Source organism: Centruroides sculpturatus, unplaced genomic scaffold, assembly GCF_000671375.1.
Source record: "Centruroides sculpturatus isolate CEXI.00-Female unplaced genomic scaffold, Cexi_2.0 scaffold262, whole genome shotgun sequence".
In the NCBI taxonomy this organism is placed as follows: domain Eukaryota; kingdom Metazoa; phylum Arthropoda; class Arachnida; order Scorpiones; family Buthidae; genus Centruroides; species Centruroides sculpturatus.
This window is the reverse complement of record NW_019384536.1, coordinates 572,727-588,138: the sequence shown is the minus strand read 5'-3', so window position 1 is coordinate 588,138 and position 15,412 is coordinate 572,727. Positions and strand designations below refer to the sequence as shown.

At 27.3% G+C, this 15,412-nt stretch overlaps 1 protein-coding gene across 4 annotated transcripts in view; it reads right to left on the bottom strand.

Moving 5' to 3' along the window:
* The window catches only part of LOC111623253 (CD151 antigen-like), an 86,551-nt gene that overhangs the window by 31,361 nt on the left and 39,778 nt on the right, over positions 1 to 15,412 (bottom strand). For all 4 annotated transcript variants that reach the window (XM_023365772.1, XM_023365775.1, XM_023365771.1 and 1 more), the window contains one exon: positions 1,986 to 2,177. In XM_023365772.1, coding sequence (XP_023221540.1) covers positions 1,986 to 2,177 — 192 coding nt within the window. The remainder of the gene's footprint in view (positions 1 to 1,985; positions 2,178 to 15,412) is intronic.

Below are 15,412 nucleotides of genomic sequence, written 5' to 3'. Positions count from 1 at the left end.
TAAAACATAACCGAGATTCAAACATATTTATTAGACAATTTAAAAATATTTAAAAGTGAGACATCTGACTTTGTTTTACAGAACTAAGTGCATCAAAATTGATCTCCACTGATGACATGCAAACAGTTTTCCAANGAAGACTATTGTATCGTTAAAAATTATTTTTTTATTTTGTACAAACAAAATAAATATATTGAAAAATATAAAAACAATAAAAAATTATACTTCAGAAGTAAATTTAGTATCAAAAACGTAAAATATTTGAGTAGCCCAAGACATTGCCAAAGATTGCAGCGCCACAGCACTGGCGAAAATTAACATTTGCCAACTGGAATTCTTTCGGATGACTGACTTTCGGATAATCGACACTCTACTGTATTAGACAAAAAAAGCCCAAACACAAAAAAACTCCACGTGGACAAACAAAAAAGTTGAGAACTGTTGTTCCGTAATATTATTATTAAGTCACTCAAAATATATTTTGATAAAAAGTGTTCTACTAATTTAAACCGATATATATTTATATTGATATGTGATATATAAGTTTTTCTCTAATAGAAATGTAAACATTTTTATTAATTCACTGTCAAAAAAAATCTGAAAATTACATATTTTTTAAAATATTTTCTTTATGCTAACTTATTAGCAAAATGAGTATTTTCCATTTAAAAATAGATCTTAATTGAATATTTATCAATTCCCAAAAAAATCTTACACATTTGTGCTTATTTTCTTTCAATGTAAACTTGTATTCATTATGAAAAATTATAATTTTTTTCCTACCATTATTATGGAGATTAATATTAATAAAGAATTATTTTGATTTGTGTAATATAACACTTTTTTAATCTGTAAAAAATGTTATATTTATACACTGAAGTTATAATGTTATATTTCAATACAGTGGATGATTGGTTAACGAACATAATCCATTCCAAGACCATGTTCGCTATCCGAATTGTTCATAAACCGATTATCGATTTACCATAGATTTTTGTGGGAATTTCATTAATTCATTCTGGGAACCCTAAAGAATAAATAAATTATATACTTTCTTACTATGTTTATTTACATATAATAACAAACTAAAAGCCTCCATTTTTTCATGGATGGCACATCTGTGTTTCTCAAATGCGATTTTCGTTACTCCTTTATCTGCTTAAGTCTTTTTGATTATATCTTTCTTCGCTAAGACTGTATCTACTATGGACCCGTTGAAGTCATCTGCCTACAATATCAGACATCTTCCCACTCTCTACCTTGGCTATTATCTCTTGCTTAGTTTCTATAGTGAACATAATTCTTGACATTCCACTCTTTTTAAGCCCCATAATATTATCAGTTTTTTAAATAAAAAGTTCAGTAATGCACTTACAAAAATTCTGAGAACAGAAATTAACTAGTGCAAAAGAGGTTATTAAACAACTGTGAAAGTCTCGTTCCATAAATCATGTATAGATGCCATTAAAATATAGTTTTACAAATCTTAAATGCAGCATCACTTCTTCTTGTGTTTGTTCTGTCAGGTGTTCATTATCCAAACATGTGTTTGTTGTCCAAACATAAAAATCTTTTGTAAAAGCGTTCGTTGTCTGATTTGTTCACAGTCCAAACTGTTCAATAACCGATCACCCACAGTACTTAAATATTCATTTATGCAATGAAATATGATATCATACTTCTTCATGATTTAATTCTACACTATTTGGAAAGACTATGAACTATTAGAAAATAATGTTTAGTAATGAAAAGTTTTATGACAATGTTTTTTAAAGCAAAGTAGTTATTTTTTAGATTTTAATTCACATTGAAATGAAAAGATTATATTATAATCATTACTGAATACTCATTTTGTCAAAATTAATTATAAAGTTTACATATTTATTGAATATATAACAGTAAAGAATTTTACAATATTTTAAAATACAGTATTATATTAAATTCATAAAAATTTAAAATAATCATCAAGTGCTAAAATTACTTACAGTCAAAAGCATGCATTTGATTTCCTTCATAGCTCCCATGCATCCCAAAAATGATATGACAGTAACAATAACACCAGTGGCAATTAAAATGCTGGCAGAACTTGTATACAAGTCACTACCTAAAAGACGTTCCATAAACGCTTTGTCTGCTAAGGTCCATACTCCAATGGAAAAAACAACAATTCCTCCAATCTTCAATGATAAACAAATATATTAATAAACTAATTTTATTATTATTTTGAAATTCATTAAAAACTATATCTAGAATATTAGAATCATACATTTAAATATTTTAATTTAAAAAATGATAATGTATTATTATACAATCATCTTTATTCTAAAGATATTAATACAGTGTATAAAATGTATTGTTTTTATCAATTTTTTGAAATATATCTGCTATGGTGGTTATTTCTGTACAATTAACCCATAAAGTTTCATCAATTTTGAGGAAATATTTTTGAAAAATTGATTTTTTAAAAGGAATATAAAGGATTATCCATTTTTGAAAAAGTTTGTGATCATATTCATAAAGTGAAATTTGAACTGTGCTTTTCAGAATTTTCAATAACTCATGGTAGGCATTCAGACATTAAAAATCAATTGAAATGTGCAAAAAATAAGGCAAGCCTAGTAAAAGCAGAAGAAACTTTCTCAAATATATTTGTCATATTTTAAAGATACTGATTTAAGTGACAAAGAATTTTTAATAACAGCTAAAGAAGCAACTTTTGCATTTCATGTTGCTGTTCACAATCTCAGCTTTGAAGTCAGCCAATTGTTCATCTAAATTGATTTTGATGCTCTTTGAAACAAAAGTTTAGACTAGCAAGAACAAAATGTGAAGCTGTCATTGTTAATGTGATTGAACTACTGTTGTTCAGCAGCTTTGCAAATATTTAAATAAAACAAATTTTGTAACAGTTTCAGTAGATTCTTCCAACAGGAAACAAATTAAAACTATGCCAACTGTTGTGCAGTATTTTGTACCAGATTGTGGCATAAAATTTAAACTTTTAGATTTTCAAATCAGTTCCCAGTGAAACTACAGAAATACTAACAAGCCATTTAATGTCAGTTATAAAAACTCATAATTTAGCTGAAAAAATTATTGGATTTTGTGGAGATAATTGCAACACTAATTTTGGGGTGTGTTAAACTTAGAGGAGAAAACAATATTTACAGTACATTGAATAAGGAACTAGGAAGAAATATTATTGGCATTGGTTGTGGTGCTCAAATTGTCTTCAACTGCCTTCAAACTTTAAAAATAACAAAGAATTTTTTAGAAAGTTCACACTAGTAATAAATATTAACAACTTCTTAATAATAAGGTATGTTCAGTTGAGTTATTAAAAACTGTTTTTAACTCATTGTTGTTTTTTGTCAACAACTTCTTTATTTAGTCTTTTCAATCATGGGTACTTATCCTTTATTTTCTGTTGTAAGTATTTTCTCAAAATTGTCCTGGTTTGAAGAAAAAAATATTATGGTAAGTCTATGTATATGGTATGATGTCTTTGCAAAAAAGGACTAAAGGCATTCATTCTCTGCAGATGAGTTACTTCATAGGCAAGTTCTAAATATCTATTAATTTTTTCTATCTGTGTATTTTTTATATTGACTCCCAATATGTGGAACAGCTATATCTATGATGTGTGATTTTGTTGTGTTTGTAAATAAATGTGGTATCTGGTATATTGTAATGTATTGCTTTTTCTGTAATGATAGCTTAATCACAATATATTATGTGTATGGTTTTCTATGACTAACTAGGGTAGAGACTGTATGTGCAAGATTTTTAAGAGTGGAGTTTTAAAGAAAACACATTATATTGAAAAAAATTAGTAAATTACAGTATAAAAAATAAAGTAACACAATACAGCAGACTAAGAAGGAACTGAATGAATACAAAATAAATATGTTACATACAATAAAATATTTTATTTTATTATTAATTTTTCCAAAATGGGGAGTTCAATCCCAAAACCCTTGAATGAATGACCTTGGAAATGTATTTGTAGTGATCTGAGACATGTATTTGTAGTGGCTTCTGGGTGTGTTTTTGTGCAAGTTTTGATGTATTATATTTGCTAATTAGTTATGTTAATGTACATTGTCAGTTTATGCTTAAAAAGTTGCAATCTGATGTAATAAGGTGTATCATTTTATGCATGATGTGGCATTTCCTACAAGTGTCATCTGATTATTGTGCCTTTTACAATGGGGTTTCTGTAGTTTCTTGTATTTATGATCTGGTCTTATATGGCAATCATAAATCTCTCTCTCCAAAGTCATCCCCAAGCCAGATAACAATATGACACTGTTCTGTCAATGTGATCCTGGCTGAGATTATTACAATTCTTATAATGAAGCTCCTTTCTGTCCAAGACTACCTAATGGTGTCTGTGTATTTTGTGTATTTGTTATATTCAGATCATTATTAAGTTTAATGTGTATTACTTTTTCCTGCAAGAGTTACAGCTTTGGTAAATGTGATTTTTCTTGTTTTCTGTAGAAAAACTCTTGTAGTATCAGTATTTGTTTGTAGTAAAGATTTAATATATTTCTGAGGCCCCATTATAAAACATAACCATAATATTTATTCTTTGTGAAAGAACCTATTTTCCTTTATTTGTTTACATCAGTGCACCCATGTGGGTGTTTTTCCATGTTGAGAGGGCAATCAGTTACAATTTATATTTTGGGGGCAAAAAACAATTTTCTGGGCACTATAGTAAAACATTATATTAAGAATAATTAGATATTTTATTTGTTATATTGTACAATAATTAAACAAATAACATTATACTAGTCACTAGTCTATTCAATGCAGTATGAATTTGGAGTTAGCCTTCGCCCTCGACATCGGGATTTTGTAGTGAAGGGGGGCAACGATTCGTTAGAGGTTGAGAAACACTGGTTTACATAATTCAATTATAATACCAATATAACAATTACTCTTAGATATAGTACAAAATAGCTTTGTCTTTCCTTCAAAAGACAGACACACACACACATACACAAACATACACACACATTATTCAGTTCCCAATATTGTATGTTTGTGTGTATTTATGTGTGTGTCTGTTATCTGATGGTAGTAGCTTAAGGGAGCCCAAGTCATAGAAGTTTGGAAACCACTGGCCTAACAAGTTCAGATTCATTCCTTTAGTCAGTATTCAATAATAATAATAAAACAGTTAAAAAAGAATAAAAACTTATTTTAATTCTCAAATAATAAAATTAATTAAAGTTTTATTTTTAATTATTTAATATAAATAATAATCTGAAATCATATTAATATAATAACTTTAATTTATATTATCTACAGATATTTACAAAGTTTATAATTTTTAAGTAATTTAGTATCAATCACACACACTGAACCAATTTATGGTGTGGTATAATCGACTAACCAGTACAAAAACATTTGTTTTTGTACCCGCTGTATAGAGCTAGCGCCTATACAGTGAGTTACCGTGGAACATGGTTATCGCAAAGCTATACCTAAGATGATACAAAGTTATAGTCGGATGTATGCAGATAGCGCATGGCTGGTGGACCGACACATTGATAACCAACCGGAAGACAGAGAACTAATCCCCATCACCTATAACCCATATGTAAAATCTATATATGACAAGATTGCCAGGAAGCGCCAAATACGTATTGCTTACAGGAGATGTCCCACTATTTTTAACATCTTAAGTAATGGGAAGGACCCTCCTAACCCCAGCAGAAGACCAGGAATCTATAGTGTCCCTTTGAGAGATAATAGATTCAATAGTCTCATAAGGAACTCTTTGCCCTGCCCCGCCTATTGGCACTACAGGGTTTAAAGAGACTATGCCTTGTTCATCGACTGGTCGGTACCTGACACGGTAGACAGGGACGTCATAGCTGGGCTCTATGATGCATCATTCGGACTCCCGTCCGCACCCCGGCCCAGCTCACTAACTTGGCATAACTTTTGTATGTGCAGCCTGTACTGCACTTTTGGTCCACATCATTAAACCTTTTGTAGCTCACACATAAATATAGGATACTCAGACTAATACCTACATATAGTAGGTATGCGGACAGCGGGGCCCTTACCCCAGAGGGAGGGCCCAATAAGCCAACTAGTATTATAGATCAAGAAGATCTATGACTTTTCCCATCAATTCCTTTAGTTTCTTTAGGTTCCCTTTACTAGCTGCTAGCGTTCGAAGTACTTGTTCAGGGGGCTTAGACCAGTCAACTTGGTCCGCCCATAGGCGGAAGTCCCTTGTTAGGGGACAGTCAAGTACGTAATGCCTCGAGTCGATAACGAGCAACAACTTATTGGAGTGAGGCCAACTACAGGCACGAAGGTGTAGGTTGACCTGCCTACTGTACTTAGAGTCCAGCTCTCTCGCCAGCTTATCATCGATCTTTGCAGTAGAGTACCTTTTATGTATGTAGTCGAGGGGTCTACCATCCTCGTAACAAATGGGCCACTGGCTCCCGCCTTTGCCAGCTGATCGGCCCGTTCGTTGCCCAGGACACCGGTGTGGCCTCTTACCCACCGCAGGGCAACGTGTCGCTCGTGTCTCGCCCTCAGTACCCTACCTCTGATCTCGTGTACCAATGGGTCACGATGGTACCCGTCGCTTAAAGCCTGTAACGACGACTGGCTATCTAAGTAAACCGTGACCGGCTCAGGACCCGGGTGTAGTAGGATCCACTGGGACGCCCCCTCCAGGGCCACCAATAGATTCAATAGGGATTTAGTATATATAGGCTCTACGAAAAGATCCATAGGCATCAGAATACAGGAACATCAGGCGGATATTCATCATGGGAGAACCAGCACGGCCCTCGCAACATACGTAACAGACCCGGACATAGTTGCTGACTTTACTAGGGCCAATCTCCTTCTCAGGGCGCCTCCCAATGATCATCTCAAATGGTTAGAGGCAATGCACATCTTTAAATCCTCTATCGAAACCACATGCATAAATTTTAAAGAGGAGATGCTTTTGTTGATGGCCTGGCAAGAGTTGATAAACAGCACGCTTTAGCTGCTCGTTATATCCGAGCAGGCTGACTCATCATGCATGCGCGACATATAATTTTTAAAAGAACTGTTTGAACTCAAGAACAAAGTTATTTGAAAGGCATTTGTTAATCAAATTTACGAGCTAAAACTGCAGGAACCTGATGAAGAGCCCAGAAGGGGTTCAAAAATGTTTGTTTTTGTACTGGTTAGTTGATCGTACTACACCGTAAATTGGTTCAGTGCATGTGATTGTTATATAGTTGGTGAGTAGTAATTTTTGTAATTTGGTATCGTTAAATTTTGAAAATTATTTAATTGCAACTGAAATTTATAGTTACTTGTGTAGGTAAAATAATAAAATCCTTAAAGATAAATTCATTAATTTTTTTAGAATATTAAGAAAATTATAATTTTCTTAATATTCTAAATTTTATGTATTTAATATTCTAATATTTATGTATTAATTTTAAAATTCATTGTAATAGCATTTTTTTTATTAATTATATATATTTTTATTAAATTTCTAGTAAATATGCATAACTTCAGGTATTTAATATCAGACTATTAATAGTAGCAAGAAATTCTTGTCCATATGTAAATATATATGAGAGAAATTATATTAATTATATTTTAATAAATTACTATTACAATTAATGAAATTAGTAATTAAAATTAATAGTACAATCAGAATTATAAAAATTTATATTCTGATAATTTTGTTACAGATGTGTTAATAAGTAAATCTGATAAGTAATTAAAAACTTGTAAAAACTACATAATTCCATTAACTTATGAAATTTAATTATTTATATAATAGAATTTAATGTAATAAATAATTTAATTATAACAAGTATAAACTTTAAATTTCTTATATAAAACAGATAAAAATCAACATAAGAAATGGTTTATTTCAAAATTGATTGTTATTTTTAGCATGATATTATTATTAAGTTGTAATAAAACTAGCAAATCTATATAGATCTGTATCTTGAATTGAATCAGTGCCAAGGCATTCTTTTAAAAAACAATTTAATGCTAAAGCTCTATTAATCTTTATTTAAATTAATAGTATTATGTAATATTTAAGCATTTATTAACAAAATTATAAATTTAATAATAATAATGATAATATTTTTCAATTTTATTACATTTTATTCTGAATAAATATATTTTGAAAAATGAATTTAATTCAAACTAAACGAAGAATGAAGATAATAACAAAAAATATTATTAAAAACTTTTTTTAATCTTTTAACTAAACAAAGCTATTAGCCTATTTTAAAAACTATTGCACAAAAATTAAACAAACAATATCTAATGTCAATTTGAATCTATTCAAAGCAGGTCAGCCATTACATGTTAAATACCATATCCTAAAAGTCAAAAAATATCAAAAAATTTTGTTTTCCAAAAAAATATTTCAATTATAGGGAAACAATTTTTATAAAAAAAAATAATAATAATAATAAGTTTTAAATAAATGAATATTTTATTATCATCAGGATAAGTGAATCATAGCCTTCTTAAATACTGTTTTAAATCATATTTGCTTAGGCAATTTAAAATTAGTTTTAATGAATAAAAATCTATGAGAAAAAACTGTTCTATCAGAAAAACCATTTGAAATAATGAAATTAATAAGAAACACAAAAATAGTAAATTATTTTTATATTCTAGTTTCTAATGAAAATCATTCCATAAAATTTTCAGTTGTTAATTGAAAATAAGTACAAAAAATTTTTTTGTTGTCAAACTTCTTTGAAACTGTATTCATAAATTTGACAGTTTTTAAATATTTACTTAACATTATGTAAGTATAGTTTAAGATAAGAAAATACTAACAGAGCTTATATAAATAAAAATGAGATTATATGTAGTAATTTAATTCAAAATGAATTATACAAACATTATCAGCTTTTTACAATTTTAAATTTAAATATATATAAAAATTCTTAAACCTTTAATTGATTTATTGCCAGTATATTGAATTGTTTGAAGTTAACTTTTATTATATGCTTAAATATTTTTGAAATAAATCTTACCATCATCAAGTTCAAAACTAGAAAATCTAACAAAAATAATAAATAGTACTCTTCTAAATAANGTAATATTTAAGCATTTATTAACAAAATTATAAATTTAATAATAATAATGATAATATTTTTCAATTTTATTACATTTTATTCTGAATAAATATATTTTGAAAAATGAATTTAATTCAAACTAAACGAAGAATGAAGATAATAACAAAAAATATTATTAAAAACTTTTTTTAATCTTTTAACTAAACAAAGCTATTAGCCTATTTTAAAAACTATTGCACAAAAATTAAACAAACAATATCTAATGTCAATTTGAATCTATTCAAAGCAGGTCAGCCATTACATGTTAAATACCATATCCTAAAAGTCAAAAAATATCAAAAAATTTTGTTTTCCAAAAAAATATTTCAATTATAGGGAAACAATTTTTATAAAAAAAAATAATAATAATAATAAGTTTTAAATAAATGAATATTTTATTATCATCAGGATAAGTGAATCATAGCCTTCTTAAATACTGTTTTAAATCATATTTGCTTAGGCAATTTAAAATTAGTTTTAATGAATAAAAATCTATGAGAAAAAACTGTTCTATCAGAAAAACCATTTGAAATAATGAAATTAATAAGAAACACAAAAATAGTAAATTATTTTTATATTCTAGTTTCTAATGAAAATCATTCCATAAAATTTTCAGTTGTTAATTGAAAATAAGTACAAAAAATTTTTTTGTTGTCAAACTTCTTTGAAACTGTATTCATAAATTTGACAGTTTTTAAATATTTACTTAACATTATGTAAGTATAGTTTAAGATAAGAAAATACTAACAGAGCTTATATAAATAAAAATGAGATTATATGTAGTAATTTAATTCAAAATGAATTATACAAACATTATCAGCTTTTTACAATTTTAAATTTAAATATATATAAAAATTCTTAAACCTTTAATTGATTTATTGCCAGTATATTGAATTGTTTGAAGTTAACTTTTATTATATGCTTAAATATTTTTGAAATAAATCTTACCATCATCAAGTTCAAAACTAGAAAATCTAACAAAAATAATAAATAGTACTCTTCTAAATAATGCTTATTCTTATTATTTACACAAAAAAGTTAAAGATAAAATTAGAAGTAATTTATGAGTTAATGCTTATTTCTACATTTAAAAAAAAACAATAAACTATATTGTTTATTAGCTAAGTTTTACATGTTTTAATATTTTAATAAGAAAATTATACTTTTGTTTCTATACAAATTGGTTTGATATGACAAATAGGTATTTGTAAAACTATATCCTGTAATTCTATATTTTCATTTAAAAACTTAGTTAAATATCAATTCACTCAAACAATAACAGTAATTTTGTTATATATTCTCTCAAATGTACTAAATTTAAATTTCACATTGTACAACTAAGAACAGTGCATAAAATGGTAAATAAAGTAAAGCAAATTCTGAAATAGAGAGTAGAACACAATTGTAAAATCTTGATGATTTTTTTCTAATTGTTAACTACAGAACTAATTTGTTTACATTTTAATAAACTAATTTTCAGCAAGACAATTGTGTGCATTTTGTTTTGTCCTACATATCTAACATTGATAATTCTATTCTACCTGTCAAAATTTTTAACTTTTGCAATATTTTTATTTTTATTTTAGCATTGTTTACTTATAAATAATCATTTATATTACTATATGAATAAACTCAACACATCTTTAGCATAATAATTTTTTATATTGTAATACTCGTTGCAGTAACAACATAATTATAGAAATTAAATTAAAATATCTACTAATGTGAGGTACATAAAATAAGAACTTATCACACCAGTGATAAAAGGCACAAACACTCAGGAATCAATGTGGATCATTTAATTAGACATAAAGGGGTATACAGTAAAAACAACTACATGAGTATGAATTCTTTTTTACAATATAAACCAAAATGCATTTCGGACTATTAGAATAGTCCCACTTCAGTTGGTATTAATATAAAAGAGTAATTATACATAAACTATGCCAACCAAACAAGCCATTATAACAGCATGAGCAGTAAGCATTAAAAGGATGCAAAGGAAACAGGTGTAAAATGTCTTCATAATATTACAAGGTGGCTTGATGTGTTATTAATTATTTTACTCTTTCAATATAGAAATTCAGTAGCTTAATAGTAAGTATAATACAAGAGCTTATTGTATAAACTTCACTTAATCTAATTTTGCAGGTAGGAAGAGATGTTTTTTGCAGTTTTCTTGAACAAAAACAAAAAATTCTAATACAAATAGTCATGAATTAGTGGAATGAAATTTATCAGTTATGAAATAATGTTACAAAAGCAAAATGTACACACATACAACCAGATCTAAAAAAAATAATAAATCATATTTACGTTGAATTTTTTTATTTAAAAACACACTATTACTGCATATATATATATATATACATTACACAAAAACAGAACTGATTTAAGTGCAATCAGGCAACTACTCCCATGAAAGTTTGCAAAAAAGTTTAGCCAAAGATTTTCTTTATACGATTATAAATAGAAAGAATATTTTAAAAATTTATTAAAATCTAAAGAAAAATGAAGTTTTAACAAACATAATTCTAAGAAAATAAAAATGATTTCTTAAAAAGTAATTAATTAATCACTAAGAAATGCATAAATCTTTAATTAATGAAAAATATTAAAATTCATTTATCATATAACCAACAGGTTCAGATTCTGTAATATATTCTTTTTAGCTGGATTTAACATAATTTAATTATCTGAATGTGCAAAGCAAAATATATCTACTGTATTATTTATCATTAAATAAATTTTTAACATTATAATCAATAAATATTTACAAAACTACATTTATTTATTGAATATTTCTATACATTAATACCAAATGTATAAAGATATAATTAATTTATGTTTTGATCAATAGAAGTAATTTAGTTTATTTTAATTGATTTAAGATTCAGTTATCTTATTTATAATTTCAATAATTTATAAATAAATTATAGAAATGTTTTAAAATAATATAGTGCTTTAATTTAATTAATATTCAATTTAATTTTTTAAATTTCATTTTAATTTTCAATGCACTTAAATACAATACATTAAAAACATAGAAATTAAATATTTTTCTCTTATCAAGTGAAAATCATGTGCCAAAAATGCTTATGATTAATACGTTTCTAAGATTACTCTGAATTTCATTCATTATAAATAATTGTAACTAAAGAAAACAATATATGAAAATAAAAAATACATTATTAGAATTTAATTAGAATATCTCATTATATCAGTAAAATTCTTTTATTAATAAGTTTAATAAGTCATTAATAAATTCTATGAAAAAACTTGGTTTAAATTTAAAAATCTAGGTTAAAAAAAAATATTTTTTTTCATCACATATGTACTCAATCATTTCTCACGAGGACTGATACTAATTTATTTTATTAATGCTCCTGAAAATTCAAAACAAACAGTGCAGCATTTCTAAATATGTACTGACTATATATCACATTATTTCTTAGAAGCTAAATTAGCTAAATATTAAAATTACTAATGATTATAAATTTAATATTAACAGTAAAAAAAAGGCTATCTTCTAAAGTATGTTTTTACTGCTACTATTATAACATTCAAAAGAGTCATCATTTTTGAAAAATCAAAATACTTATTTGAAATTTTTTAAACATTTACCATCTAATTAAATTATTAATACACAATTTAAGTATAAAATTCATGCCCACATTTTTTAAAAAGAAAATAGTAATACACAAACCTTAAAACAACACTGGTGGAATTATACATGAGAACTTTTTACATTGTGCTGATATAATATCATATTGTTAAATAAAGCTAATAAGCGATTTTGTCAGTAAGGAAATATTGAAAAACATTCCTTTTTACTAACTGCTTATGTAATTTCAAATAAAGTTACAATATTTGTAGATTAATACAACTCTTGATTAAATTCAAAAACATATTTCAATAGAGAAATTTTCTAATTTTCTTCTAAATAATTTGTTTCTCAAACAATATTTTAAATTACTTTTTGTTAATAAATTATATAATATAATAAGACTATAAATTAAATTTTAATTTGCAAGGAATATTTTTATAAATGTTAATGTTAAAATAAATGTTTCAGGAAAAATGATCAATGAAAAATGAATCATGAAATTAGAACTCTGTATATTTTTAAAAATATCAAAAGAAATTAACAAGCCTAATATTAATTACAGTAGAACTCAGATTATCTGAATTAATGTGAACCAACAATAGCTTGCATAACCAAGAACTGATGTGGACTGTTGCTGTCATTTTGAATTAAAAATTACAAATAACTTATAAATATTTATATGGCATCACTTTTGATCCTTTTTCTATATCTTATTGACTTTAATCAAAAGAATAATATTTTTTTACATCATTTATTACAATGCAAATATGTACTGTACAATAGTTTTACAAATAAAAATGATTATTATTGTATTTATATTTTAATATACAGTGGTACCTCGGGATACGAACGCCCCAGCATACGAAATTTTCAGGATACGACACGAAATTCGAACATATTTTTGCTCCACGATACGAACAAAAACTCACCATACGACTTACATTAGTTCGCAGCGCCATTTTTTTTATTCACTTCTGTTCATTGTTCTCAGTCCGGTGTTTGCTTCGACGTGGAAGGATCTCGCTCGATAAAGGAAATCTCGAGGTATTATCAGAAAGTGACAGATTTTATTGAAAATAAACACCCCGAAAAGGTTCACACTGGCCGTATTGCTGCTCGGAGTAATGACATTTGCCTAAGTCATTTTAGAAACATTTTTAAAAGTAGGCAAAGCCAAACCTCTTTGGATAGATATTTTACCAAGCGACCTCTATCCAGTGAAAGTGCTGGCGAAAGTGAAGGAAAGAAAGCAAAAAGCAGTGAATAAAAATTTTAAAAAATATGTAAAACAACACTAATTTCTTTATATTTTCTAAGTTATTTTTAAGTTATTGTTACATTAAGCTATGTAAGTTAAGTTTTAGTATCATTTCACTTCTCTCTCTCCCCCTCCACCAGTTTACACCCCCACCGTTGTCTATCCTCAAAGGTAAAGTGCAAATAAAACTACATTTTTTAAAATTATTTATTATTCTATTATAGTTATTTATACATTTACAACTACAAAACGCATTTTTCAGTGTTTTCCTTACTAAAGTTATTTTTTTTTATACTAAAGTAGTTTTTTTAAATGTACTACTTAGCTTTAATTTGAGTGTTTTTTTTCGTGTTGGAACGAATTATTTGGTTTTACATGTTATTGTATGGGGAAAAATGATTCACTTACGACATTTTCATGATACGATTTCAGTTTCGGAACGAATTAATTTCGTATCCTGAGGTACCACTGTATATAGCAGGGGTGGCCAACAAGTTGATCATGATCGACCGGGCAATCGTAAAGCCAATTTTGGTCGATCACTTGTGATGTCTTGACTTAATGTATTACACTTGTAACCGAATGCAAGTGTAGTGATAACCACATCTGAGGGAGGATGCAGAGGTCTGATTTGTCAGTCCACGCACAATCCATTTGCATACAGTTGTAAAAGGGGAATAAGAAATGTAGACAAAGGTTTATAAAACCAAAAAAAAGAGGACAGAAAGAGTAGGTCAGGACATGGTAGAGAGAGGAAGGGTGAAGTGATAGTCCCTGAAAGTGACAACATTGAGTATCAATTTTTCTTCTGTTTAAAATGTAAGTACCTTTTCTTCATGTTTTAAATTAAATTTTGGCTTTTCTTACCTATCTAAACATAGTATGTATTTCACACCTCTCCCTCGCCATTTAGACTATGCCTACGATAACAAGTCAATTGCGACACATTTTTAAGATAAAAAGTAAATCTTATGTACACAAAAGTTGGCTAACCCTGGTATATAGGATGCATAGCATTCATCAAACATGCAAATTTATCTCTGCTAATCACCTGCCAATGGTATGAAATGAGGAAAGGTTCTGTAGCAAGGTTTCCACCTATTTCTGGAAGTAAGCAAAGATATAGTTAAAGATATTTATGCTTTGTATATGAATAGACAATCATCTCTGTAAGTGATCCTGCCTGCTGTGTATATGTCTCTGACATCTCCACTATTTTTAATCATATTATTGGGTTGTTCAGAAAGCAAGTTCGTTTTTTTTCACAGAAAAAAACAAACTTACTTTCTGAACTAATAAAACTATACTTACTTTCTGAACTTATAATAATATTGTGGTTTTTTTCCGTGAAAAAAAACCACAATATTTTTATAATAAATAAATATTTTATTGAATTATATATTGACCATTTTGGTA